The sequence below is a fragment of the Ursus americanus genome, chromosome 20 (assembly GCF_024610735.1).
Source record: "Ursus americanus isolate L20-20 chromosome 20, mUrsAme1.1.p, whole genome shotgun sequence".
NCBI lineage: Eukaryota > Metazoa > Chordata > Mammalia > Carnivora > Ursidae > Ursus > Ursus americanus.
The window spans coordinates 46,065,589-46,091,666 of record NC_142146.1 but is presented as its reverse complement, the minus strand read 5'-3'; the positions used below and the strand labels follow the sequence as shown (position 1 = coordinate 46,091,666).

Here is a 26,078-nt window from a genome sequence, read left to right as displayed (position 1 = left end):
GTTAGCCGCTATCCTATGAAAGGCTGTCTCCCCTTTCCTCTCCACTTTCACTTACCTGCTTTTAGCACATTGCCAAAAAATAAGAAGAAAAACATATGTGATGTTCTTTTATAGGTGTTCTTGATCCCGGTTTTAGCACCAATTCAATTTCCACTGGTCTTGCTGAAAAGCTGAATTTGGTTGTATCAGGAAAGATGTGCCACCTGGTGGCTCACTGTGGTAACGGCATGCTGTGTAATGACTTCAGGGAGAAAAACGGCGCTGTCCACAGGTTGACAAAATGCAGACCAGTCACTTTACAGTTGCCCGCAAAAGTCAGATGCAACAGCAGGCTTCTAATGAGTCTTACATTGGCACTTTCTCTCTTTATAGCAAAGTAGAACTTATTTCGTAACCAAAGAACTCTATTTTGTTAATCTTTTCAAAAAAAAATATAATCTGGCATCTCTTCTGAACCAAGTATGCATGAAAGTTCTTTACTGACATATCACAAAACAATCATTTGATACATAAAATGGTCAAGAAAGTCCTGTGTCTAAGGTATCCATTATTTCCAGCATTCTCAGCATTGTATCTTCCAAATCACCATTGTAAAGGAGTTTCATTTCACTAAATTGTAACTGTTCAGTTAGACAATTTCCCGTTGGGAAATGGCTTAGGAGACAGTACTGATTTTAATTTTATTGCAACCATTTAAGGAAATGTCTATAAAGCGAATCCTATGTCAATAAGGACAACTCCCCTCACCCCTTGCGACTAGCTGCACACTCAAATCCGTCTCTTCTCTCCTTAGAATGGGCAGCCGCATCCATGTCTACCCAAATGGGTCCTTGTTTATTGGATCAATAACAGAAAAGGATGGTGGTGACTACTTGTGTGTGGCCAGAAACAAAATGGGAGATGATCTGATACTGATGCATGTGAGCCTCCGACTGAAACCGGCCAAAATTGATCACAAGCAACATTTTAAAAAACAAGTATTTCATGGGAAAGATTTCCAAGTTGATTGTGAGGCTTCTGGCTCACCAGTGCCTGAGATATCTTGGAGTTTGCCCGACGGAACGATGATAAACAATGCAATGCAAGCCGATGACAGTGGCGGCAGGACCAGGAGGTACACCCTTTTTGACAATGGAACCCTATACTTCAACAAAGTTGGGATAGCAGAGGAAGGAGATTATACTTGCTATGCCCAGAACACTCTGGGCAAGGATGAAATGAAGGTCCATCTAACAGTAATAACACCTACCCCACGGATCAGGCAGGGTTACAAGACCGACACGAGAATCAAGGCTGGAGACACAGTGGTCCTTGACTGTGAGGTCATCGGGGAACCCAAACCAAAAATATTTTGGTTGCTGCCTTCCCATGACATGATTTCATTCTCTAAGGATAGGTACACATTTCATGCCAACGGGTCTTTGTCCATCAACAAAGTGAAACTGCTCGATTCCGGAGAGTATGTATGTGTGGCCCGAAATCCCAGTGGGGATGACACCAAAATGTACAAACTGGATGTTGTCTCCCAACCTCCATTAATCAATGGTCTGTATACAAATAAAACAGTCATTAAAGCCACAGCCGTGAGGCATTCCAAAAAACACTTTGACTGCAGAGCTGAAGGAACACCGTCTCCTCAAATCATGTGGATCATGCCAGACAATATTTTCCTCACGGCCCCATACTATGGAAGCAGAATCACAGTCCATAAAAACGGAACCTTGGAAATTAGGAATGTGAGGTTTTCAGACTCGGCAGATTTTATCTGTGTGGCTCGGAACGAAGGAGGGGAGAGCATGCTGGTGGTACAGTTAGAGGTACTGGAAATGCTAAGACGACCAACATTCAGAAATCCATTTAATGAAAAAATAGTTGCCCAGCTTGGAAAGCCCACGGCATTGAATTGTTCTGTTGATGGAAACCCACCCCCTGAAATAATCTGGATTTTACCAAATGGCACGAGATTTCCCAATGAACCACAAATTTCTCAGTATCTGATAGCAAGCAATGGCTCTTTCATCATTTCTAAAACAACTCGGGATGATGCAGGAAAATACCGGTGTGCAGCAAGAAATAAAGTCGGCTACATTGAAAAATTAATTGTGTTAGAAATTGGCCAGAAGCCGGTGATTCTTACTTACGCATTAGGCACAGTTTACTGTATCAGCGGAGAATCTCTGTCATTGCACTGTGTGTCTGATGGAAGCCCTAAGCCAAACATTAAATGGACTATACCAAGTGGTTATATAATAGATAGGCCTCAAAGTAGTGGAAAATACATATTGCATGAAAATGGCACCTTAGTCATTAAAGAAGCAACAGCTTATGACAGAGGCAACTACATTTGTACGGCTCAAAATAGCGTTGGCCACGCACTGATTACTGTCCCAGTAATGGTTGTAGCCTACCCACCCCGAATTACAAATCGTATACCCAGGAGCATTCTCACAAGGACAGGAGCAGCTGTTCAGCTCCGATGTATGGCCCTGGGAATCCCCAAGCCAGAAATCACATGGGAGCGGCCGGACCACTCGTTGCTCTCAATGGCAAATAAAGGGGGGACTCAAAGACTTGAGCCTTTTCACCCCCAAGGTACCCTCATCATTCAGAACCCCCAAACCTCCGATTCTGGGATCTACAAATGCACAGCGAGAAATCCACTTGGTAGTGATTATGCAACAACTTATGTTCAGGTAATCTGACATGAAATAAAAATTGAACAAAGTCAACATCTGGACAGAGTTTATTTTTTGGAAGAAGTTTAATCAAAGGCAGCCATAGGCATGTAAATGAATTTGAGTACATTTACAATATTAAATTTATAATGGACATGCAAAATAAAAAAAAAAAGACTTGTAAATAAATGCAATATGACTGATAGTGATTTCGTTAATTGATCTCCAAACAAACTTTTAACTTAAGGCACTTTTATTTTGCCAACAAATAACAATGAACATTAAGGTAAAACTGTCCACCATAAAATAACAAATGGCTAATGTATCTGAACTCTTTCATTAAAGAATGGACTTTTTTCTTTCTCTACCAGTTGCCTAGTGTCCACCTTCTATCAATGTTACCAGCATGGCACTGAGAAGAGAGACAATGGAAAAGATTAAATTTGCAGTCTTGATTGTAAATTTACCATTTTAATGTACAGGTATTTTGTGGCTGTTTAGAAATATTTTAGTAGAACCTAGAGAAAATAAGCTCCAAATGGTTTTGATTATGATTCTCTTATGTGTACACTGAAAATTTTCATTGATGGGGAATACAAAAATGTTTTAATAACTGCATTTAAAATACATGTAAAAAGCAACTTAACACCTACACATCATAAAAAGTGAAAAGGGGGTTGATTACTTCGTTATCGAAAGAAACTCATTAAAAAGGCTTCAAAAATACAATGAAACTTCATCACTTCAAAATCTAGCACAGGCATCCTTGGTTTGGAGCTCTTTATAAGGAAAATATTCTGAGGAAGAACCACTTTTTTATGAACATGTTATTTCATTCATTAAGTGACAATTGTTTATGGGAGAGGACAATGGGAAGGTCTAGAATACATAAATACATATAATGAAGTTTCATTGTACCTTAAAATTTGATCAAACCTACACAAAATGTTGCTTTTTGTAATTCAAGGTGAATTGATTTGGGGGACATTATGATTCATCTTTTCTAATTCTAGAAGCTGGGATGTTCCAGTGTAATTTATCCAGAATTGATTCAAATATCTGCCAGTTATTTAAAGTGGAAAAAAAATGCCATAGGTCTTGCTTGGATATCTCAGCACACAAAACAGAACTATGTTAGCCCCTGCTGATGAGCTGAGACACAGGGGAGCTTACTTCATTGTGTTTCCATCACACCAACTGTCAGCAGCTCCATCTAAGAGCTACTATCTCTGATGCTGGTACCCTGTGGCCACAAGAGGTCAAAGGATACTCATTCTCACCGTGATCTCCTTCCACTTCCCGGCCAAAAGGAGTAAATAAGACTGACAAATGGAAGCTATTAGGAATGAAACTAGAGTATAAACAAGTATGTCTAAGGGATTCTGAAGCCCAATTACATTCAATTTCAAAGTATTTTTAAAGGGAAGGGAGGTCTCCATCTTATCCAAAGATAATCTCCTATCTTACAAAGCAAATTACCAGCTTGTGTCAAAGGATAGGGCTTTCCCTCGTGATCATTTTAATGCAAATTAATGCACTTGCTAAGAAAAAAACCTCTCAGGATGTGGAATTAAGTGGAAGGAAATATGCTAAGACTAGATTAAAAAATTCCAGTTGTTCTCTTTATAATGCACAGGGGTAAGCCAGTCCTAGGTTTTTCCTCAACTTTCCATAGAATCTGAACTATAGGGCTTTACCATGACTTAGCTTTGTCACCTGAAAAGAAAAGGACATAACAAGAAAAAAAAGTACACCCCACAGCTTTCATGTGCAAAATGATTATTAATAAATTAATTTCACTACCTTATGCAAAATATAAAGTGCATACGAACGCTATGCAATTATAATAACACTCATTCTTGAAACAATATGACTGCTGTTTGCGATACTGAACTATAAAAATATATGGTTCAAACTGAAAACTGGCATTTTAAATACCAATAATTCTTGAAAAGGAACTCAGGATGGAACAGGACTCACTCACTAGGCACAACATTCACATTTCGGTTGTTTTGCCAAGGCAATCATTATATGGATAGATTACTTTGAAGAAAAATAACTTCATGGTCTCTACGTATGATTCTCAAGAGGAAAAAAAAAAAACCCCAAAACCTGATATACAAAACCAGCTGAAATGTAAAGATCTGTCTTCTGAAAGCAGATAGAGTATGTTAATTCCGTGTAAAGAATGGTCTTTAATGTTTTGGCAAAGTCTTTTCCAGCCCAGAGTAAACATGAAATGAGCAGGCTGGAGTGAACTATTTCACAGTGTACAAAGCAGTTCACAGGGACGCTGCCACAGCAAAGTAAGCGGACATGTATTTGAGGTCGTTTGCATGAGTCAAACTTTGCAATGAGTAACTCACCTAGGAGGATATAAATTATTTATATAATGATTTGCAAAAGAAATAGTCTAAAGTCGTACTAGCTACATTTTAAAAAAGTAGTTCTACGTGGTTTGCTCATTATAGACAAATCTATTCACAGTATGCTCAACTACGTTACATGTAAAATCATATGGCAAAAGAAAATGAATGAACACAAAACATGGGAAAATATCCCCCACATGTTTTAAAATGCCCTGCAATTTTCACATTCAAAATTTTATGCATCTAAATCTAAAAAAATATTATATGGAATACTCTTAAGTTACACAAACTGATAATAATTTACTGTATTTTTCTTTACTCTAATAGGAGCAAATTACCACATACTTGAACAAAGTTAAAATAGTTACTATTTCTTTATAATAAATTTGATGTATAATTTACTTGTGCTTTTTGCACCAATTTATAAATACAGTATATGCAATACACAACCAAGACTGACACCAACATTAATAATTAAATTCAAAATAGCAAATACTTACCATACAAAATAAACAGCAAATACATCTTTATGAAAACCAGAGCCTTCTGGACTCGGGGGCCAGATTCTCTGGAAACCACGTCAAGTGTGAGCACTGTGGAATCTCAGGCCAGCTGCAAGATTGTTTTTTCTCAAGTTGGCATTAGGTTCAGGAGAACCAAGAGTCATTTCTGCCAAATGTGGCAATAAATAGTTGGAACAATTCCACTGTGGTTCTTTCGGGCTTTAGAATTGACATGTTGTACCTTCACAAAGACTCTGGTCAATGCTCTTGCCACTGAAAACAAATTCGAGTACGGCTACTTCTAAGAGGCTTCCACGTATCTGAGGGTAGCTCTCACAGAAGCCTGGGTTGAAGTTCTTGGTCTACAAAGTTTAAGTACTAAGCAACAATCTGTTTCAGCACCTTTTGACCACAACAAAAGCAAAGAAAAACCCTACATAAATAAGAACAAAGTTTATAAAGTGCTTATGAAATTACAAACATTTCAAACCAGAGCAATGCAAATAGATGTCCATTTCACCATCAAGGGTGAAAGCAGAATAAATGGATTACTCTCCTGTCAAGATCCGACATGCCTTTCAAATCAGTAGTTTGGTCCAGCACAGTTTGGGGGGGGGGGGGGGAGAGAAGAAAACAACAAACTTCATCATTAATGAATACATAAATATTTTAAATCCACCATAATTCATTCTTTCTATGAGATTCAAAAAAAAGCACCAATTTCAAAAGATCTCCTACCGTGCTCTTCCTGGAGTAGGCTCACATGATCCACATTTTTATACCTACTTTAAAGTTGAATTTAACCAAAAAAACCCCAAACCACACTTCCTCCTTTTCTTGTTTTAAATACCTCTATATGAAATGTAGCACAAAATATAGGAAAACTTCAAAGAAAGGAGAGAACAAAGGGACATTTCTAAAGATGACTGATGCATTAAATTTGATTTTCTATTTTTCAGTGCAAACATAAAACTTTATGTCTTGTCCTCTTCCAGATTCAGAAGTGTGATGGATGCCCATAGGGAGTCACTCCTTGCTGTGGCTGGTTACCTAATGAGAAAAATAAATTCAAATAAAATCGCAGATGCAAAATTATGCCATAGATAGATGCTACCCTCTTGTCAACTGTTCTCAGTACCAGGCTCAAGAAGAGGAGAACAGACAGACCGGCCAGGGAGTGCACGCTCGTCCAGGGACCTGAGTGGTAAGGTCTGAACACCGTAACTGCCTTCATTCCACAGGGGCACCAGCTCTACATCAGAGTCCCACACCTGCCAGCACAAAACCTTCGGAGAGGAACCAGCGCCTCTAAAGTCTCTGTCTCTAAACTAAGAAACAACGCAATACTAACATACAAAAGGACTATACTGTAAAATATTGAAAGTTCTGAAAACTTTTATAAAAGCAGATCAGAGATTTTACTTTAACACGGACATAGACATTACAGTGAGAGAAGTGGCATGAAATAGGATAATTTTCTGCAAATAGCCATATAAGATGTTAAGAGAGACGTGTGTAAGGGTGTCTACACATGCAAGAGTGGCTATGTGTGTTGACTCAGGTGTGTGCCTATGTATATATGTACACATGTGCGTGCACACACACACACAAACACAGAAAAACTAAAGAACAGTAGGCACAAAAAAATGTCAGGGACTTGGAAATAACTACTGCTTCCACAACTCTGGTGGGACTATGCAAATAAGCGGCTCCATTCACATGGGTTATGATACAAAAGGAACCCTCTGGAGTTGTGCAGTGGGCAACTCAACTTAGTGGCCATTATTCAATTCAACGAAGCAGGCTGGCGTAAGTGCTAACTAATATCAGGAGCAGAATATACTGTGGTTAAGAGGTAGGCTCTGGAAGGCGACCATCCAAACTCAAGTCCCAACTCTGCCCTTACTTTTAGCTGAATAACCTTGGGCAAATGAGTCAATCTCCCTTCTCTTTAGTTATTTCTCATCTATAGTATGGCGATAGTAATACCTTCATTCACTGGGAAGTTTAGGAATTAAGTGCATTCATATATGTAATAATAGTGCCTGGGTCCAAGAAAGTTATCCATAAAGGACAGATTAAACAAACAAACAAACTGCATATCATGAGCTCTGGGAAACAGGAAATAATAGATACAACTCCCCAAACAGGTGCCACTGCATACAAACATAGGTACTTATTTCTAAACACTAGAAAAAAATCTAAAATAGAAGCTTGTGGTCTCTACCTTAAAATTATATTCTCTCTTCAGCCATGTGAAAGTATAACTCTCGAATAAAAACAATGAAATATTAACCATACATGTAATAGACCACACCTGTTAAACAGTAGTTAGAAAAGAAGACAAATTTAAGTGATTTAACAAATTAAATGAGGCTAAAAAGGGGGAATATTTTTAAAGAAAAGAAAGAAAAAGAAGGAAAAAGAAGGGAAAACAAGGGGGAGAGGGGAAGACTTTGGTTATGCCCTGGTAGAGACACAAGGTATATGAGGGGCACTTCCTCTGCCAGGAAATCAACATGGACAGCAGCCAGGCAGAAACTGAAGACCAAAACCAAGCTGCCCCTCAGTCCTAACTGACCCTCCTCCTGATAGTATCCTACCAGAGTTGCACAGCTGTATTTAGGACTAGCTGGTCTTCACTCCATATGTCCAAGTCACATAACCAGAGACCCAGGAGAAACTGCCACTCCCACTAGTCTCCTCACTGCACGGAGGAAAAAGTACACGATCCAGATAATGGCGGTAGAGTTGGCACCGGAATTCAGACTTCCTAACTCTCAGGCCAATGTTCTTCGCATCACAGGGGGCTGGCTCCCATTTCTAAAAATATCTCCTGTCCTGTGACAGCAGCACAGGAGGGATTCGATTCATGAGAGCACACTGCCAGCATCTAGAAGAGGTGTGGTGAAGTGGGTTGTTGGTATCACTCTAGAGAGACGACACAGTTAAAAAAAAAAAAAAAAAAAAAAAATCACACCAGCAGAGCAGGCAGAACTAGTGGGGACACACTCCCCGGCTCTGCTGCCTGCACTGTTAGCAGGTGGTGAGTTCTCTGCAGTTATCAGATGGACAGGATGGTGCAGTGGCAACAACAGGCATGGCCCCAGGGACCAGGAGACAGGTCTAGAGCTGGCCTTCCTCGCTGGGAGACTTTGGGAGGCCGCCTCCTTCATCAGCACACTTGAGGGCATCAGCCAAGTTGGTCTCTGAACCTTTCAGCCTGATAAAAGGGTACCTGCAGTTCCATGTGTCTCCCAAATGAAAAAAAACATTTCCAGGTTCAGACGGAAGCAAGAGGAAAACATCTTCACTGAACTCAAAAAAAAAAAAAAAAAAAAAAAAGAAAAGAAGACTGGGACTTTCCAGCATGGGGGGCGGGGAGGAGCATTTAAACCAAAACCAAACCCACAAAACAAAACAAAAAGCAGCCTGGACTCCAATGAAGATGAGACGGGTACTGAAGGAAGACAGGGCAGTGTTGGAGAAGCTACCGCGTGCGTTTTGCTTGCTTGTCTTTGATCTCCCGGGAGCCGTGTGTTCCGCGATGCAGGAGTACTTACTGGAAAGCTGCTTCTGGAGCTGCCGCACCAGGGCGGCCGTCTGTTGCTGCTGCTGGGTCTGCTGCAGGCCTTGCCGGGGGAACTGCACAGTGACAGAAGACAGAAGGGCAGTCAGCCAGTGCTGCCGGCACGGGCGAGGACAGAGACTACCTCCCGCGGTCAGTCTGCAACACACCTTCGGCACTTTCAGATCAGAGTGCCAAGCCGCAGGGCGCCTGGGTGGCTCAGCCATTAAGCATCTGCCTTCGGCTCAGGTCATGATCCCAGGGTCCTGGGATCGAGCCCTGCATCGCGCTCCCTGCTCCCCGGGAAGCCTGCTTCTCCCTCTCCCGCTCCCCTTGCTTGTGTTCCCTCTCTCACTGTCTCTCTCTGTCAAATACATAAATTCTTAAAAACAACAACAACAAAAACAAAGCACCACACCCGGTGCGCACACGTTAATTTCCGTCTACACCCTGATGTATACCTAGTGAGCATCCGAAGTGCCCAATCCGGTCAAAATCCCACTCTCCAGGCGGTCACTTCGCATTTAATGGAAGAGGCGTGATGCAGGAGTCCACTCCAGGGGTGCCCCCGGAGGTCAAATCTCCTTGTCATCTTGTCCTTCACCAGCTGGCTACTTAGGACCATGCTATCATAAACCATTTTCACTGGCAACATGAACGCTGACTGGAGGGTCTGTTCAAGCACCAGAGGTCGTGCCTTGTAGGGATGCACTCAAGAATCTGGTGAGGCAGAGCAGTGCCCTCGGTCCAGGCCGCATTGGGACTACGCCCTCCCACAGGATGCTGCGTGAAGGTCAGCCAGGGCCACTATTTTCTCAGATACAAAGCAGGAAAACAGCACCTTGTCAGTTTTTTTTTTTCTATTGCCCAAATCAAGAGGGAAAAATGAAGCAAAATTCCACCTTTCACTCATGTGGAAATGTTAGTAAAATAAAAAGTACTTTCTTTTCTATTCAGTGGTTTCTTTGTCTGGAAACATTACCTATTTAACAAATAGGTATACGGTACCGCATATGCTAGCATGTGCTCGGCAGTGTTCTAGATATTGTATGTCCACATTAGCCCATTTAAGCCTGACAGGTAACACCTATACTCAATCCTTTATCCAAACTCCTTGCATATACGATTTACTATGACACATCTAAAATATATAGACCAACCAAGGCCTATGACAGAACTACATAATCAAACACTAAATTTCTGCAGCAAAACATACAACTATTCCAACAGGCAGACTAGGTGAAGAAAGACTGAGGTCTGTTCGGGTCAGCCTTTGCAACCAAATGGGTTCAGGTCAGCCTTTGCTGTCCAATGAGTTACAAATAAAATTTCCATTTCAACATAAAATGTCAAAATTCAGTTTGAATTTTAGAAATGAATATAAGGGACTGTGAACCTTTACTACTATTTTTCTCATTTTACAGCTCGGGGAACTGAGACTCCAAGGTTTTTAGTCACTTGCCCATGATCCCTGTAAGTAACGGGGCAGAGATTCAGACAAAGATTTCTGGATTCAGAACGTCCTATCTTAACTGCGATCCAGTGCTACCTTTAATTGGGAATATTAGCTTCCAAGTATTAATTTACTTGGAAATAATCACAGATTTTAAAAGGTGGGCTGCAAGGAGATCTAATCTTTTTTTTTTTTTTTTAAGATTTTATTTAACAGAGAGAGAATGTGTGCATGCACGCACAAGTAGGGGGAGTGGGAGAGGGAGGGGGAGAAGCAGACTCTCCACTGAGCAGGGAGCCTGATGCAGGACTCGATCCCAGGCCCCCAGGATCATGACCCGAGCCAAAGGCAGACATCCAACCGACTGACCCACCCAGGTGCCCGATGTCTAATCTTATCATTCTATTAACTAACATATTGAGGTACACAGTGCATAAATATGTAACATTTATTCATTCAACAAATACTTAGCTGTCTTCTTTTATGTTGATTTAAAATCTGCTCCCAATAGAGTAATTCACAGAATGAAATACGGTAGTGATCTCCTCAGAGTCTATATTTTGAGGAGCCCAGGCAGTAAGTAACACATAGGAAGCTGGTGCGCATGGGTGAGTATGCGTGCACACACGTTGGCAGGTAGCGGGTGCTCTGCTGGGTGGCTGGAAGAGAGAAAATCCTCTGGGGAACCCCAAGACTGTTGGGGGATCTGTAAAGTCAAAACCATTTTCATAATAATACTAAGGCATTAGTTGTTCTCTCTCTCCTTGTCTCAGGAGTATACAGTGCAGTTTTTCAGAGGCTATATATAACGTGTGATATTGCAAAAAACAGAATGTCTTCCATTTATTCAGTAATTAAACAAATTTTCCAAAATGTAAAAATGTCATTCTTCTCACCAATTTTTTATTCTGAAGAATATTTTTATATTCATTCGTTATTCATGAAAGTGTCATTTCTGATTAACATGTAATGAGAATTTTAGAACATGCTAGTAAATATTGGTAATATTTGTTTTAATTTCTAACACAATAAATATTAATAGACACACAAAAGCTCTTTGGGTCCACAGTAATTTTTGACTGAGAAGGGGTTTCAAGGTCAAAAACGGAGACCAGTTTCCTTCTCCCCCAGCCGCAAGCCCCAGAAGGAAGTAGTGGGATACAGCTGCAGTCCAGTCTCCTTGGGTGTGGTGTTCCCCTGCATCTGTTTCTCTCAAGGGCACTCTGATATAAAATTTACCTTGCTTCTACCTGTATGTGAATGTCAGCAGGCAAGAGACCTGACATACGATTTCCCTGGGCCCTGGAGCACCTACAGCTAGGAAAAAAGAGCGTGCCACCAGCTCCCCACAGAAACCTCACTGGGGAGCATTTCAAACCAAGTCGTGGAGCTCTTGCAAAAAACTGGCTGAAGAAGCATAAAGCCATCAAGAGAAATTTAGAGTCATCCTCTTAGGCTCTTCCCCATACTTCCTGAATTAAAATTTCTGGGGCAAACGTGCTAGAAATCTGTATTTTCAAATGGTTCCCCTAAGTGGTCTGATGCTTGGCTAGATTTCAGAATCATCCCTGTAGTGGGAGCTGGAACTTTTAATTTACCAAAACAGGTTAATAACATGGGACAATTGAGGCTTACTGAAGTAAAATAAACCTAAAAACCACAATCTGTGTATGTTTAACCTTTCCTGCTTAAATCTGATAAATAAAGAGGAAAGATTCTTCTGGACTCTATCCATACAGGAGATGGTCACAGTTTTGCTCACCTCTGTGCCTCTGGAAATGTTAATCCGTTCTTCTAGAAAGCCTTCCTTCCCCCTTCATCCTACCTTTCATGCTCCTAAAAATCTGCTTGCTCTTCAAAGATCAGCTCAGGTGCTTACCTACTCCCTTAGGAATTTGAAGAGCAAACCACTGCTCTTGTATCCTATGAAGATGCCTTTATTATCAAATGTGGTATAATGTGACAATTGCTTCTCTCCCTAGTATTCTGAATTTTGCTCTTCTCGGGGACAGGAGCTTTGCCATGCTCCTGCTGCAACCACGAGACAAAAGCACAGAGCTCAACAATGCCCGTCAGGCACAGCCAACTAGCCGACAGGGCAGAGCTACTCTCCACTAAACACGTTCTCTGCTCAACTCAAAACAATAATTTAAAAATTTATTATGATGCATTTGGACTAATCCCTAAATCCCTATTTCGACAACACACGCTTATTCAAGTATATTTCATGTTCCTGCTCAGTTATTACTAAGGCAAAATGCATCTCTAAACTAGTCATTTCTATTTAAATAAATGTCGTTGAGTCATTTCTGTCTCAGAAAAGCTGGCTTCTTTGGGCCTTCTTAGCAGCAGCAGCCACAGACACGGAGCGTCCTAAGCAACAGCAGGGCTGATGAGTTGGTGGTGGGCCTTCCCACTGCCCCAAGCCTGGTTTTGACCTCCTGCCTTCTGAACTGTCTTTTTCCTTTACCTGTGGATCATGTGTGGGGCTTTTGTTCCTTCGTTGCTAGGACATTCAACAAACAAGTTATTCAACAACAGCTAACCAAATCCAGGCACATTTTTGGGTTCTAGAAATACCAAAGGGAGTAAAGAACAGTTCCTGCCCCCTTGAGAGCTGTGTCCTAAAACCTGTGACCGCACTATTGATGAGCAAAAGACAAAGCACCAAGGCAACATTTATTTGAAACCTGCACTGCTAACTGAGAGAGTGCAGAGAGTTACGGGTTCCTCTAATGGTCAGAATACAACCCTTCATCAGTATCAGCTCCAGCACAAGGACTCCAGTACTGCATGGGCCCCTCCACTGAGCGCCTGGACAGAAGTACGCACGCATAGACACTGGCATTTGGAAGGTGACATACTAAGAAAGGACCGGCATCAACAGATTTCAGAGTATGTGACATGCATGTATTTGCAGTTTCACTAGTAACTTGCATGCAGCTGTTAAAAAAAAAATCTGTACATAGATTTTTAATAAAAAAAAAAAATTAAATAGATCTGTCCTGTTACCAGAAATCTCCCACGAATGTCTTCCCTATCTTCCATCTATAAATTACTTCTCCTTTGCCTTCAAAAAGGAAAAAAAATATATTAAAAATCCAAATTCATGCAGAGGAAGGTGACATGGCTCAGTAAATTTCTCTGAATTATTTTTTCCTTTTGAAAAGGAAAATACTATCTGGCTAATTTTGAACTCTACAGGCACTGGAAACATTTCTCAATTTCTCTAAATGGAACATATGAATTTTTTAAGGAAGACTACATGACAATTTCACACAAGATCTTTGGCTACAAATTAATGCAATCATTTAAGTAACTACTGCTTCCATTATGCATATTTTTATACGGCATTATTTTCAATACAATGGTATATAGTGACACAAGGATCAATTAACTTAAAAAGCCAACTTTTTAAAGCTTCCTGTTAGCATGTTTTCCAGGTCACCTAACCAGGACACCCTGAGTTTAAGATGAAAAGAACTGACATAGCAGGATGATGGAAACTTTATTTTCTTAAAAGCTAAAAGCAGCTTTAAAGAAAAGATCACAGCCTGTTAACATATTTAGTTAAGAGATAATTTCATCATTACAACTCAAAAGCTTTAAAGGTATTTTTCAAGTCAAGAACTATAATTTAGGTCAGAACTAGAAAGGTCAAATATAATTTTCCAGCAAGTGTGCCTGGTCTTTCTTTCCAGATGTCCTTTCACCAAAGACAAGTAAGCAAACGACAACACAGGCATTGCTATTAAGCTGACACCACATTTAATTTGTAAGCATGGACCTTGAACGCTCTCTTCCTCTTTTGACAAAAAAGCCCTGTTTCCTGATGATGCTTTTTGAAAAAGCACCAATTTCTGTTCTAGGTTAGTTTTGACTTGTAGGTTCACCTTTTATAGCAGGGACCAACCTGCCCAGGTGGGTGTTAACAATCATTGTGCTGCATGTCCCCGCTGCTGCTGTCAACGTGGGGACAAAGAGCACTCAAAAAATCCTACTGCCTTTCCAGGTCCACCGCATTCAACCTCTTCCTGAGCTTCTTGTACCTTTCCTGATCTCTGTTGTGGGTTGACTTGTGTTGTCCCGAAAAGCTTTGCTGGCATCCCAACCCCCAATACCTCAGAATGTGACCTTATTTGGAGACAGGGTCTTTACAGAGGTGATCAAGTTAAAACGAGATCATTAGGATGGGACCTGATCCAAGGTGACTGGTGTCCTTATAAGAAGGGAAAGTTGGACACAAATATACAGAACAGTGAGAACATCATGAGAAGATGAAGGTAGAGATCATGTTTGTTTCGATGAGCCAAGGAACAGCAAGGATCACCAGCAATCACAAGAAGCTAGAGGGAATGGCCTGGAGCAGATTTCTCCCTCACGCCCCCGCCCCCCCAGAAGGAACCAATTCTGCCAACACCTTGAGCTCAGACTCCCAGCCTCCAGAACTGTGAGAGAACACGCTTCTGTTGGTTAAGCCCCCTAGTTTGTGGTGCTGTGTTACGGGGGCCCTAGCTTCTCTAGTACTTCCGCTCCCCACACGCCGCGCCGCTGTTCAATCGTTTCCTAGGATCTAAGCTGTCTGGGGGCAGGGAGCATGCGTGGCGCTTCATTACTGTGCTCATAACCTCTGGCCCAGTGCCGCCTCTACTGTACAGAACAAAGAAGCACTAGCTGAACTGACTGCCGAATGTCACCCAGTAGCTGCCGGGTAAGTCCCAGGGAGAGTGGTGGTTGTGTGACCAGCACCACTTCTCCCCTGAGACTGCATGAATCAGAACTCCAAATGAGTCAGAGCTGACCTCTCTTCCACAGCCAGCTTACTGCTCAGTCTCCAGCAAAGAAATAATATCACATTTTAAGAAATGATAAGAAATACAATTTTTTTCTTAATATTGCCGAGGTTTTCTGCTATTGCTTGAAGATACACAATTAGAGATAACTTCATTCTTATGCTTCTATTTTCTTTTATTGTAAGGAAACAAAGAAAGAAAGAGGAATAGACTATGTATCAAAATATCCCTGGAGCAGTATTATTTGTGAAATTGGAAACAATACCAATGTTCAGCACTAGTAGGTTGGGTGTTAAGCAAGTAAGAGCAGAGGACTACAGCTGCCTGACTTAATCACAAACATGCAGACTATGTTAATAAACTTAGAAGTATATATAAGTATGCTGAATAAAAGTGTGCTGAGAAAAGAACTAATTACAATAATGTAAAACTCCAGATCACTGACTATCCCTTTGACTTCTAATTCGGAAATCCGTTGCTCTACGGGATATTCTAAATTTCCTAGCCTATCCTAAGACTATGACATACACAATATTTCTGCCTTTGTACAAATAACTGCTGTCTAGATTACAATATAGTGCTCTAAATATAAAAATAAGACATTATGCTTCCAAAATAGCTTTTAAAAAAAGGCTTCAGCTCAAAAGAAAAAAAGGCTGGAAAAAGCCTACTGTGGATTTTACTATCCATTCAGACTGTTGTAATGAAGTGTTTTGTTTCTCTGAAGTTACCTTACTATGAACACAGTGGGAAAAAATCATGGGCTGTGTTTTGACTAACCTGCTCAATCCCTAGGATGTATTTTAAGCTAGCGAGTAAAATACAACCTACTACATGAAAAACTTCAAAACTGTCTTAGAGGTCAAAATTGAATAAATTTGATATGTATTCTTTACACACAATAAATTTATGAAATATTTATGAAATTATTAGATGAATAGAAAGATATTAAATTCCCTTATATTAGATATGCTTTCATTCTAGCGGAACATGGGGATAGTCTCAGCTCTGCAAAAGCTGATCCTCTGCTTCAAATTATAATTAAGAAGTTTAAAGACAATTTCTACTCCAGCCCTACAAATTTAACTTCGGAATAGAATCAAATGTTTATTTTTTTTACCCTACCCAAAATAACCATTACATTTCAGGTTCTTGATATCAATATCCATCTGTGTTTATATAGCACGATTCTCTAAGAATAAAAAAAAATGCGTTTAATATTTTATGTATTATGTATTATATGTTACATTATTAGTGTTTAATAATAGGTGGATGAAAGGCCAAAAAGAAAGACTAATAGACTAACAGAGATACTGTTATCGGCTTAACTGTAGGTGTCAACCCAAGTTTTTTGTTGAAATTATGAACTATCTTATAAGGATATCTGACCACAAATTAAAGTCAACATTTTTGAAAAGCAAAACTCGTGGCCTTAGGATGGCAGTTATGCATCTTTGATTAAATAAAAATAAATTTAAATATATAGATTAAATGTAAGGTTTATTGCGAGCTGATTATCTGTGCATATTTCATACTTATTTATTTACATATATGAATCAAGGGTTCAAAAACAACTAAAAATGTCCAATACCATACTGTTATATATTCAAAAGTAACTGAAGCATTTCTACACTTAATGCTTGCTTTACTGGTATGGTAGATATTATACAGTCATTTCCTTTTTAATAATGGCTAGCCAAAGAAGTTACAATTCTTAAATTAATGGGTTCCTTATAACTGTTAATCAGGTGTTCACTTACGAATTTGCATGAATCTCTGAAAAGGTGTATTATAGTTATTTCCCTAGTTCTTTACATAAGCCTCTGTTGCTTACAAGAGCATTATAGCATAGGAAGCCTTTGTTTCAAATGAGAAAGAAAAAAAGGTTAGAAATTTGTCATGCCAACATCAAATATCCCAAACACGCAACATGACATAATTTGCAGATAAATTATCACTTATTTCTTGGTTTTCTGTCAAAATATCACCAGAATGTTTTGTTGTATACAGAAGCAAAAGAGTAGGGCTACTTTAAGCTTTTTTACTGCCTGATACAATAACATATCCGGTGGAATGTGAATTTGTAAATTGGCAAATGTGATCTAATAGATGCCACGTGTAACTGGAATACCGGATGAAGTGGGAGAAAGAGTCTAAACTCACCCTAGTAGCTGCATGTCTTAAAATGCGGCGACTGGGTGGCTCAGTCGCTTAAGCAAGTGACTCCTGACTTCTGCTAAGGTCATAATCTCAGGGTTGTGAGATCAAGCCCCGTGTCAGGCTCCATGCTGGGCATGGAGCATGCTTAAGATTCTCTCTCTCCCCCTCTCCCGTTCCCCCACCACCACCAGTGTGTCCCTCTCTTTCTCTCTAAAAAAATTAAAATAAAATAGAAGAGTAAAATGTTAGGCTTCGTATATAAAACACAACTTAGGGAGACACAGATAGACAAATAGGGAAGAAGGGAAAGCTCTTCCTTAAATAGAATTCCAACCGTTAAATACAGACTAATGGAGCTAGTTAATCATTTCTCCACGACCATAGCAAAATTGAACTGGGCCAAGAATAATTTAACAAATGGTAATATTAGCGGGTAAAGGCCCATAAGTAAAAGAATAGTCAGATTTTATCAAGCTATCTCCATAAATTATTTATTAGCTACAAAAGAAAAATCAATAAGCTTATAGTGGAGAAATCTATCATATCACCTAAAGAAAAAGATTAATGTAATAGCACCAATAATGTATATCCTAATGTGATACCTGAGAAAGATACAACATCACCTCTGTGATACTCCCGCCAAAGTGCATGATCTGAATCTAGTCGTGAGGAAACATCAGACAAATCAAAAACTGATTTACACTCTAAAAATTCTATGTACTTCAAAATGTCACGGTCATGAAAACAAAAAAACAAAGACAAAAAGAGGCTGCAGAATTGTTCCCGATTAAAGCTGAGTAAAAAGACGGAAAAGCTAAATGCAAAGTGTGATCCTAGACCAGAAAAAAAACTGCAATAAGGAACATTATTGGTGCAATTGGCACAATTTGCAAAAGATGTATAGATTGTAACATTGTATTAATGTTAGGCTACCTGATTTTAATAATTGCACCAAGTTTTTGTAAGAGAGTACCCTTATTCCTAAATGATCATAGTGAAATATTTGGATTAAAGAGGCACGAGTCTGCAACTTACTCATATGTACAGATCGGGGCGGGGGGAAGGAGCGAGGGGAGTGCGTATGTGTGCGTGTGTAGAAAGAGTAATAAAGCAAATATGACAAAATGTTATTAGTGAATCTGGGAAGAGGATTTATGGTAATTCTTTGTATTATTCTTTAATTCCTCTGTTAGTTTGAAATTACTTCAAAGTAAAGAGTTCTATCTTCTTGGGTGAGATACCAAAAAAAAAAAAAAAAAAAGAATTGGAACTAGAAAAACTAGATTCACGATAAAGAAGAATTTCCTTGCTAATGGGGACCAAACCGGCCAAGGCGGGGAGGCTTGTAAAATGCACCGAGATGTCCTATTCCAGTTGCTGATGTTCTGTTATTAGTCTACTTGGGCACTACCTGTCCTTTATCACCTAGCTCTACTGATCTGATCTCTCCTGATATACTACAGTCCTGGCTCTGTTGTTCTTTCTTTACTGCAAAAGTTGTGAAACCATCCATCATTCTACTCCTGTCCTGAAAAGAGTCTACAGCCGGGTTTCCCAAAGTGCAGTAAGCCAGCTCCTGTTAGGTAGTACTCACTCACACAACTCATGCTGTTCGGTTACCTTCGGTGTAAGTATTTATTTTTACAGATAGTTCCAATATGTGGCAGGTGCCTGACCACTGATGGCATTAAAAAAGAATATACTTATTTAAATGAATAGAAAAAAAGAGGCAATTTGAAGAAAAGTGCTTAAGTAAATAATAAAGCAGGGCTATGGCACCTGGAAACGTAAAGGATGTTGTAAATTACTGTGGTTCAGAAAACCCTGATGCCATGCACCTAACGTTTTCAAAATATGACTTACAAGGCTAAAGAAGTTAAATACACGGTTACGAATTATATGAAAATTCTTACGGAAAACAACTCGCTGAAATCAGTTTCTTTTATATCAGTGAAGATAATATTTTAGAAAGCACATTCATGCTTTTTTGAAATTATAGTAAAAACTCAAATAGATATGGTAAATTACCATTTTAACATTTTTTAGAAAAAACTGGTGTCTCAACATAAATATTTTAGTCCATGGAAAAGCCTGAAAAAATCTGAAGAGGATAAATGGTATAACTTACTGAACCCCAATATTTATTTATACCTTTCTGAAAACAAATAAGCTACTCTGATAAAAGTTATAGGGAAAATTTGCGAGTGTACATTTAAGCTATTTCAGTTCTTAACAAACAATCTTATGGGATGAAAAATGCAACCTGCCTTTAAAGAAGAACCCCACGTGTTTGGTTCCAAAACACCAGGTTCCTTACCAAAGGCTGCTGGGGCTGCATCGCTTGGAGACCAAGGGTCTGACTCTGGGGCTGTGGGGGCTGCTGGGGCTGTGGGGGTTGCTGCATCTAGAAAGAAAGAGAAAAGAATTAGACACTTAAATAGAGAGGGTAATATATTCCAATCTCCTCCCTCCCCTCCCCTATATACCTTTTACCTAATTATGTTGTTGCAATGAAAATGATATACACTTACCTCCTGCATCTTTGTCCTGATAAACATTATTCATCTTTCAAGGTCAAGACCTACATCTGTTCTCCTTGTAGGCTTCTTGGACCACCACAACCCCAAGGAGCTCTTCCTTCTGTCGTCACAGTGTTCACCGTCTATACTGCCCTCTGCAGTCCAGGGACACCCTTTATACTTACTGTTTTAACATCTTTCACATTATCTGCTCTTGCACAGACTTTATCCTATCTTATACCAGTAGGTTGGAAAAGGACTACTAAGTAAGTACCTTTTTAGTCCCTATGACATCTAGAGGAACTCTTGAAGATTAATTTTTTTTAAAGAAAAATGTAGACTTCTTAAAGAAAGAAAAACAGGAAGAAGAAGAGGAGTAGTTCTTAAAGATTAGAATTTTTAAAAGGAAGATGCATATGTGGGAAGTTCTGGCAAAAATTACCAGCATAAAAACAAATTACATCAGTGACCGAGTTGGCATTAATAAAGAGCCCTTAGAAAACACCTCCAAGTCACGGAAGAAACACACACTACTCATCCACCATGTGGGACACAGAGGAGAGGAAAATATTAATAGGTGGTTTGTCTTGGTGACCTTCAGTGTGTCCTCTACCCAGGCACTTCATCTTGATGACGACAATGCTGGACTTCTTTTCATCCTCTGCATTTCCAACTTGGTTTGCTTACTATCCCCCAAATTTGTCTTCTTTAGGGCAAGGTAATAAATAGCTATTACCAGATAGTATTTCCCACTGAGTGTCAACACTCATGGATGTGGAATCCTAGCAGGAGGTCTGGGCAGGGTCACTCCCACCTAGGACAACGCAAGTGGGACCAGAACCATAATGACTGCAATACAAAGCCAACTCTCCATTTGGCTCTCCGTGAATTCTTCCAAGAAAAATCGAACCTAACCTCATAATTATCAATTTGTTCCTTTTGGAGGTAGTCAGTCACCAAGAAAAGAGTAAGCATAATTCCTGAGGCAGAAGCAAATCCCTTTTCTTTATCTCCAGGGAATTTGTAGTAATGAAGAAATTACCAGAAGGGCATATTATGCTACTTGGGATAAAAAAGTACATGTTAACCAACAAAAAAAACACTTTCAAAATTTGCAGCCTTGAAAAGCAGTGTAAGACAGGAAGTAGTAAATATATAATGTAATAACTTCCCTTTGTGATTTGGAAATGAGAAATTTAAAACAGAGGGAAATAAAAATATCAGTTCTATTAAGTTCTAAAACATTTTCTCAGAACCTGAGACAAAATTATTTATGAAAATATCACTATGACTATTCTTAATAATATTACTAAATGAGTGCTTTTCTTATATTTTCTTATTGAACTCTTACTACACATTGAGTTCTTATTGAACTCTTACTACACATTGAGTTCTTACTGAACTCTTACTACACACTGAGATGCAACTAATGGCATCTTACAACTAATGCCATTTTATAATTGTAAAATCCATTTTTCTAGAGGATTTGTGTTGGCTTCTGCCTAACACCTGGGAGTACTGTCAACTAGAACTTTTTGGATCACACTGAATTCAGATCTCAAACTCACTTGAACTTGTGGTTCAAATTCTCAGGGGAGGTATTCTTTTCTTCCCTCCAACCAGGGTCAAGGTTGAGACATGCAGGTTGCTTTACTGCTCCTTTCTGCATGACAGTTTCATTGAACTCATTCCCAGAGTATAGGTTTGGGTATCCCAGTTCTACGAGACTCCCCATTTTTGGTGGTGTTCTTATTTCTTTCTTAGTAACACAGAAAATGACAGTGCATCTCACGGTGAATTACTGATGAGTCCACTGTACAGACTCATCAGACAATATCCAATCTAGTAACATAGGACAAACTTGCTAATAATGAAGACAAATGGAACAGGTAAAAAATCAATAGCCTATATTTCCTAAATGAATATGTTAGAAGCAAGAATGTGTCAAAGAGGAGGAATCCTTTATCCAAGGTACTTAAATATTTACATCAACTAAATGAAGGATAGCCAGAGACAATATGAAATATCCTACGTACGTCACTCCAACTTCCCAGCTTAAATCAGACCAGGAGTGTCAGAGATAATTTTTTGGATTACAGACAGACCCCTCTGGGAATCTGATGAAAGCTGTGGACAGCTCAATTTTGGTTTTGTTTGTTTTCAAACACAGAGAAGAAATTTTGCATTCAAATTGCATGGCCTGTAGTTAAACAGTGAGTGGGTGAGCTGACGCTTACATTATTAAGATAAAGGCAGCCTGTTACCCTCTTCTGAACCTCTGTGAAAGGGGAAGGGCATTCTGCAAAATGCACCCTCCTGCCCATAACCTGGCAAAAGCACAGAGAAAGGAAGACCCTGGACAAGTTGGAACTGAATTACATCAGTTGAGCTCCTAGGGTCAACTACACGGGGTTCCTTGGAACTTGGTAATTCAAGCCTCTTTAATAAATAAGAGTGCCTCTTATTTCTTAGGACTACTGAGAAGCCCCCATGCACTGCCCTCACCCCCAGCCACGGACCTGGAGGAGCCTCTGCTGCTGTCGAACCTGTGGCTGCCTGGGTCTCATCGGGTCCTGAGGGAGGGGCACCGAGGGAAGGCTTGGATGTGTGGAAGTCAGCACCGCATCGATTCCTCCACCTACCAGAGGGCTCTGCTGAAGGGACTGATGATTCAGTCTGCTAAAAAACATAGCACAACTTGGTTTCACACCCAGGCAAACTGCCATATTCTTCATCAGTGCCACTGGCACATTACGCACGTTCACAAAGAAACGGCCGTGTTCAGTATTCAGTTGTACGATTCACATGCAGTAGAGACCAGTGATGAAGATAATCTATTCCCAGGGAGAAATGGGGTCACTGGACAAAGGACAGCAAGCATGCTCACTACTTAAGATAAAATTGCAATCATGGTGAAATCACTTTTTAAAAATATTTTGATAGTTTTTAATAATAAGTGACATTATTTGAGCATTTACTCTGGAGAAGGCACAGTGGTAATGAGGCTGAAATGTATTATTTCATTACTCCCCACAGCAACCCTTTGAGGTCAGCAGTTTTATTATCCCCATTTTATTTAGTTAAAACCTTTAACTGAAAGATAGTTGACATTTGTATTTTGGACAGCAATTTGGAAATGAGAAGCAGCTCAACTTCAGTTTTATTTTTTTTCAAACGCATGTAAGAAATTTTGCTTTCAAATTGCATGGCCTGCAGTTAAGCAGTGAGTGGGTGAGATCCAACAATTCTATACATTATGAAGTGCTCACCACGGTAAGTGTAGTTACCACTTGTCACCAAGGTTATTACAATAGTACTGACTATACTCCTTATGCTGCACTTCTCATCCCTGTAACATACTTATTTTATAACTAGAAATCTGTGCCTCGTAATCCCCTTCACTTATTTTGCCCATCTCTCTGCCCTTTTCCCTCTGGCAACCACCAGTTTGTTCTCTGTAATAGTCTGTTTCTATTTTTTGTTTGTTTATTGTTTTGTTTTTCATATTCCACGTATCAGTGAAATCTTATGGTATCTGTCTTTCTCTGACTTATTTCAACTAGCATTATACTTTCTAGCTGTTTTGTCACGAATGGCGGGAGCTCCTTCTTTTTATGGCTGAGTAATAGTCCGTTCTATATATACGTGACATCTTCTTAATCCATTCATCTTTCGATGGACACTTGGGCTGCCTCCATAGCTTGGCTATTGTAGTAATGCTGCAGTAAACACGGGGCTGCATGTGTCCCTTTAAATTAGTGTTTTTGTATTCTCTGAGTAAATACCCAGCTGTGGAATTATTGGATCATTTGGCAATTCTATTTTTTATTTTTTGAGGAATCTCCATACTGTTTTCCACAGCAGCTGCACCAATTCATATCACCACCACCAGGCCACAAGCATTCCCTTTTTCTCCACCTGTTATTTCTTGCCAACACCTGTTATTTCTTGTCTTTTTGATACTACCCATTCTGACTGATGAGAAGTGATACCTCAGTGTGGTTTTGACTTGCATTTTGTTACCCCTATTTTAAAAATGAGACAACAGAGACTAGAGAAGTAACTTCCCAAAGTTATTCAGACCATCAGGTAAAGAGCGCAGGTGGGACTGAAACCCACAACAGCTGAGCTCTGAAGTTCAAGCTCATAGGCAATATGCTATGCTGCCACTTATTAGAATAATAATAAACACAATGCATGTTTTTCCAATTTTATTTATTTTCCCAAATGTGCTACCATCAACCGCGCCAACTTTCCAAGCTGAAACAACTTGGTGTTAATGTACAGCGACTGATTGTAACACATGGAAGCTAAGCTGCTGTCTACTATAATGCAAAATTTTGCATGAAACTTAATTCTTCTAGACCAATGTTATCCAACAGAAGTTTTTATAATGCCTAAAATGTTCTACAGCTGTGCTGTCCAATAAGTTAGCTACTGGCCTCCAGGACCAGCTATATAATTTCTGGGTCTCCGTGTGAAACAAAAACACAAGGTTCCTTGATCAAAAACTAGTAGGATTTTCAAGACAGTACCAGTAGACCATTACATTAAGTATGGGAGCCTTCTAAACACAGTGTACCATGCGACTGCGCAGGTCCCGCACCTTCAAAGTTGGCTCTGCTTGACTGCATGGGGTTACTGAACACTTAAAATGTGACTAGCGTGACTGAGAAACTAGGTTTTTAATTTAACTTTAATTAGTCTTACTTTAAATAGCCACACGTGGCTGGTGGTCACCATGCACTATGTCTATGGGATTCAATTACAGCAAGAACTGAGAAAGAATCTTTCATGATCCTCTTTTGCCAACCATACCTGAAGCAGAAAAGGTGGAAACTAAAATATAACAAAACTCTTGTGGGCACCATGCACGGTGAGTATTAACAATCACAGACTTTATGGCTCCAATCAAAATATTCTAGTAAGGCAATGCTAACAATAATCAGCAATTTTTTCATCTTAAGGTATTTTTAGCCAAAAATCTTTTCGAAAGAGCGTAAAACTTTGGAGCTAACCCACTGGCATCATCTAAAATACTACACCCATACTATGGCAGATGTGAGTTTAACTACAGGGGCCTCGAATGAAATAAACAAGATGGGGCATTGCTTATTTTGCTCCTCTATCTGGATGCTACTGAGATGACAGAATGTAAATTATATGCAAATATGCAAGCTCATAAAAACAATTATAAAGCACCATGCCCTAGACAATGTGTAACAAATACAAGAATGTGAGTGAGGGTCTGCTATTGCAATCATTATTTCCACATGTATCACCTCTGAGAGCCAGTCAAGGGCTGCAGGTATGGCGATGCCTGCTGCTGAACGTAGCCACTGGGCTGCTGCTGCATCTGTCTGAGTCTTTCCATTAGCGCCGGGTTGGAATGTGCGGCCGGATAGGTTCGGGAGCTGTAGTTGGGAGAGAGGACCACGCCGCCAGCCTGCGGCTGTGGGGTCTGCTGCAGAGGCATCTGCGTTCCATACATCGTATAGCCCTGGGGCATGGTCTGCAGGTGGGCACAAGAAGTCGGTGTTTCAGTTTACCGCCAACTTTGCTATCGCTAAGCTACATGGGGCAAAAACAAACCCAGGACGAGTTCCCTGAAAGTCACTGTTCTCAAAGGTTCTTACAATCCAACATATGAGGAGGACTACTCTGGAGGTAAGAGGCTAGTGAGAAAGCAATAGAATGAACCGGTTGGATCATGATTCATCAGAAATTTCAATTAAAAGAAAACGAGGGGCGCCTAGGTGGCACAGTCAGTTGAGCGTCTGACTCTCAGCTTTGGGTCAGGTCATGATCTCAGGGTCCTGAGACTGAGCCCTGCATCGGGCTCACTGCTCTTCATGGAGTCTGCTTCGGATTCGCTCTCCTTCTCCTTCTGCCCCTCCCACTCATGCTCTCTCTTTCTCTCTCTCTGGTAAATAAGTAAATCTTAAAAAACAAAACACATCCTCATTTGGTTAAGAGATCAGTTCTAGAATCAGTTGCTTATTTTGAGGAAAGGAAAGACATGTTTCTGTACAGAAATA

At 39.9% G+C, this 26,078-nt stretch overlaps 2 protein-coding genes across 11 annotated transcripts in view; one reads left to right on the top strand and one right to left on the bottom strand.

Moving 5' to 3' along the window:
• The window catches only part of IGSF10 (immunoglobulin superfamily member 10), a 50,968-nt gene extending 48,096 nt beyond the window's left edge, over positions 1-2,872 (top strand). The window contains exon 8 of the mRNA XM_045812538.2: positions 794-2,872. Within this exon, the coding sequence (XP_045668494.2) occupies positions 794-2,702 (1,909 nt within the window). The 3' untranslated portion in view covers positions 2,703-2,872. The remainder of the gene's footprint in view (positions 1-793) is intronic.
• A 1,894-nt stretch (positions 2,873-4,766) lies between these two features.
• MED12L (mediator complex subunit 12L) overlaps positions 4,767-26,078 on the bottom strand; it is a 318,600-nt gene continuing 297,288 nt past the window's right edge. For 7 of the 10 annotated variants that reach the window (XM_045812551.2, XM_045812561.2, XM_087870285.1 and 4 more), the window contains 5 exons: positions 25,323-25,552; positions 22,560-22,719; positions 19,839-19,925; positions 9,111-9,192; positions 4,767-6,597 (listed from right to left, as the gene is read on the bottom strand). In XM_045812551.2, the coding sequence (XP_045668507.2) occupies positions 6,545-6,597; positions 9,111-9,192; positions 19,839-19,925; positions 22,560-22,719; positions 25,323-25,552 (612 nt within the window). In that variant the 3' untranslated portion in view covers positions 4,767-6,544. The remainder of the gene's footprint in view (positions 6,598-9,110; positions 9,193-19,838; positions 19,926-22,559; positions 22,720-25,322; positions 25,553-26,078) is intronic. The other 3 variants (XM_087870287.1, XM_087870280.1, XM_087870284.1) reach the window with 1 other exon arrangement.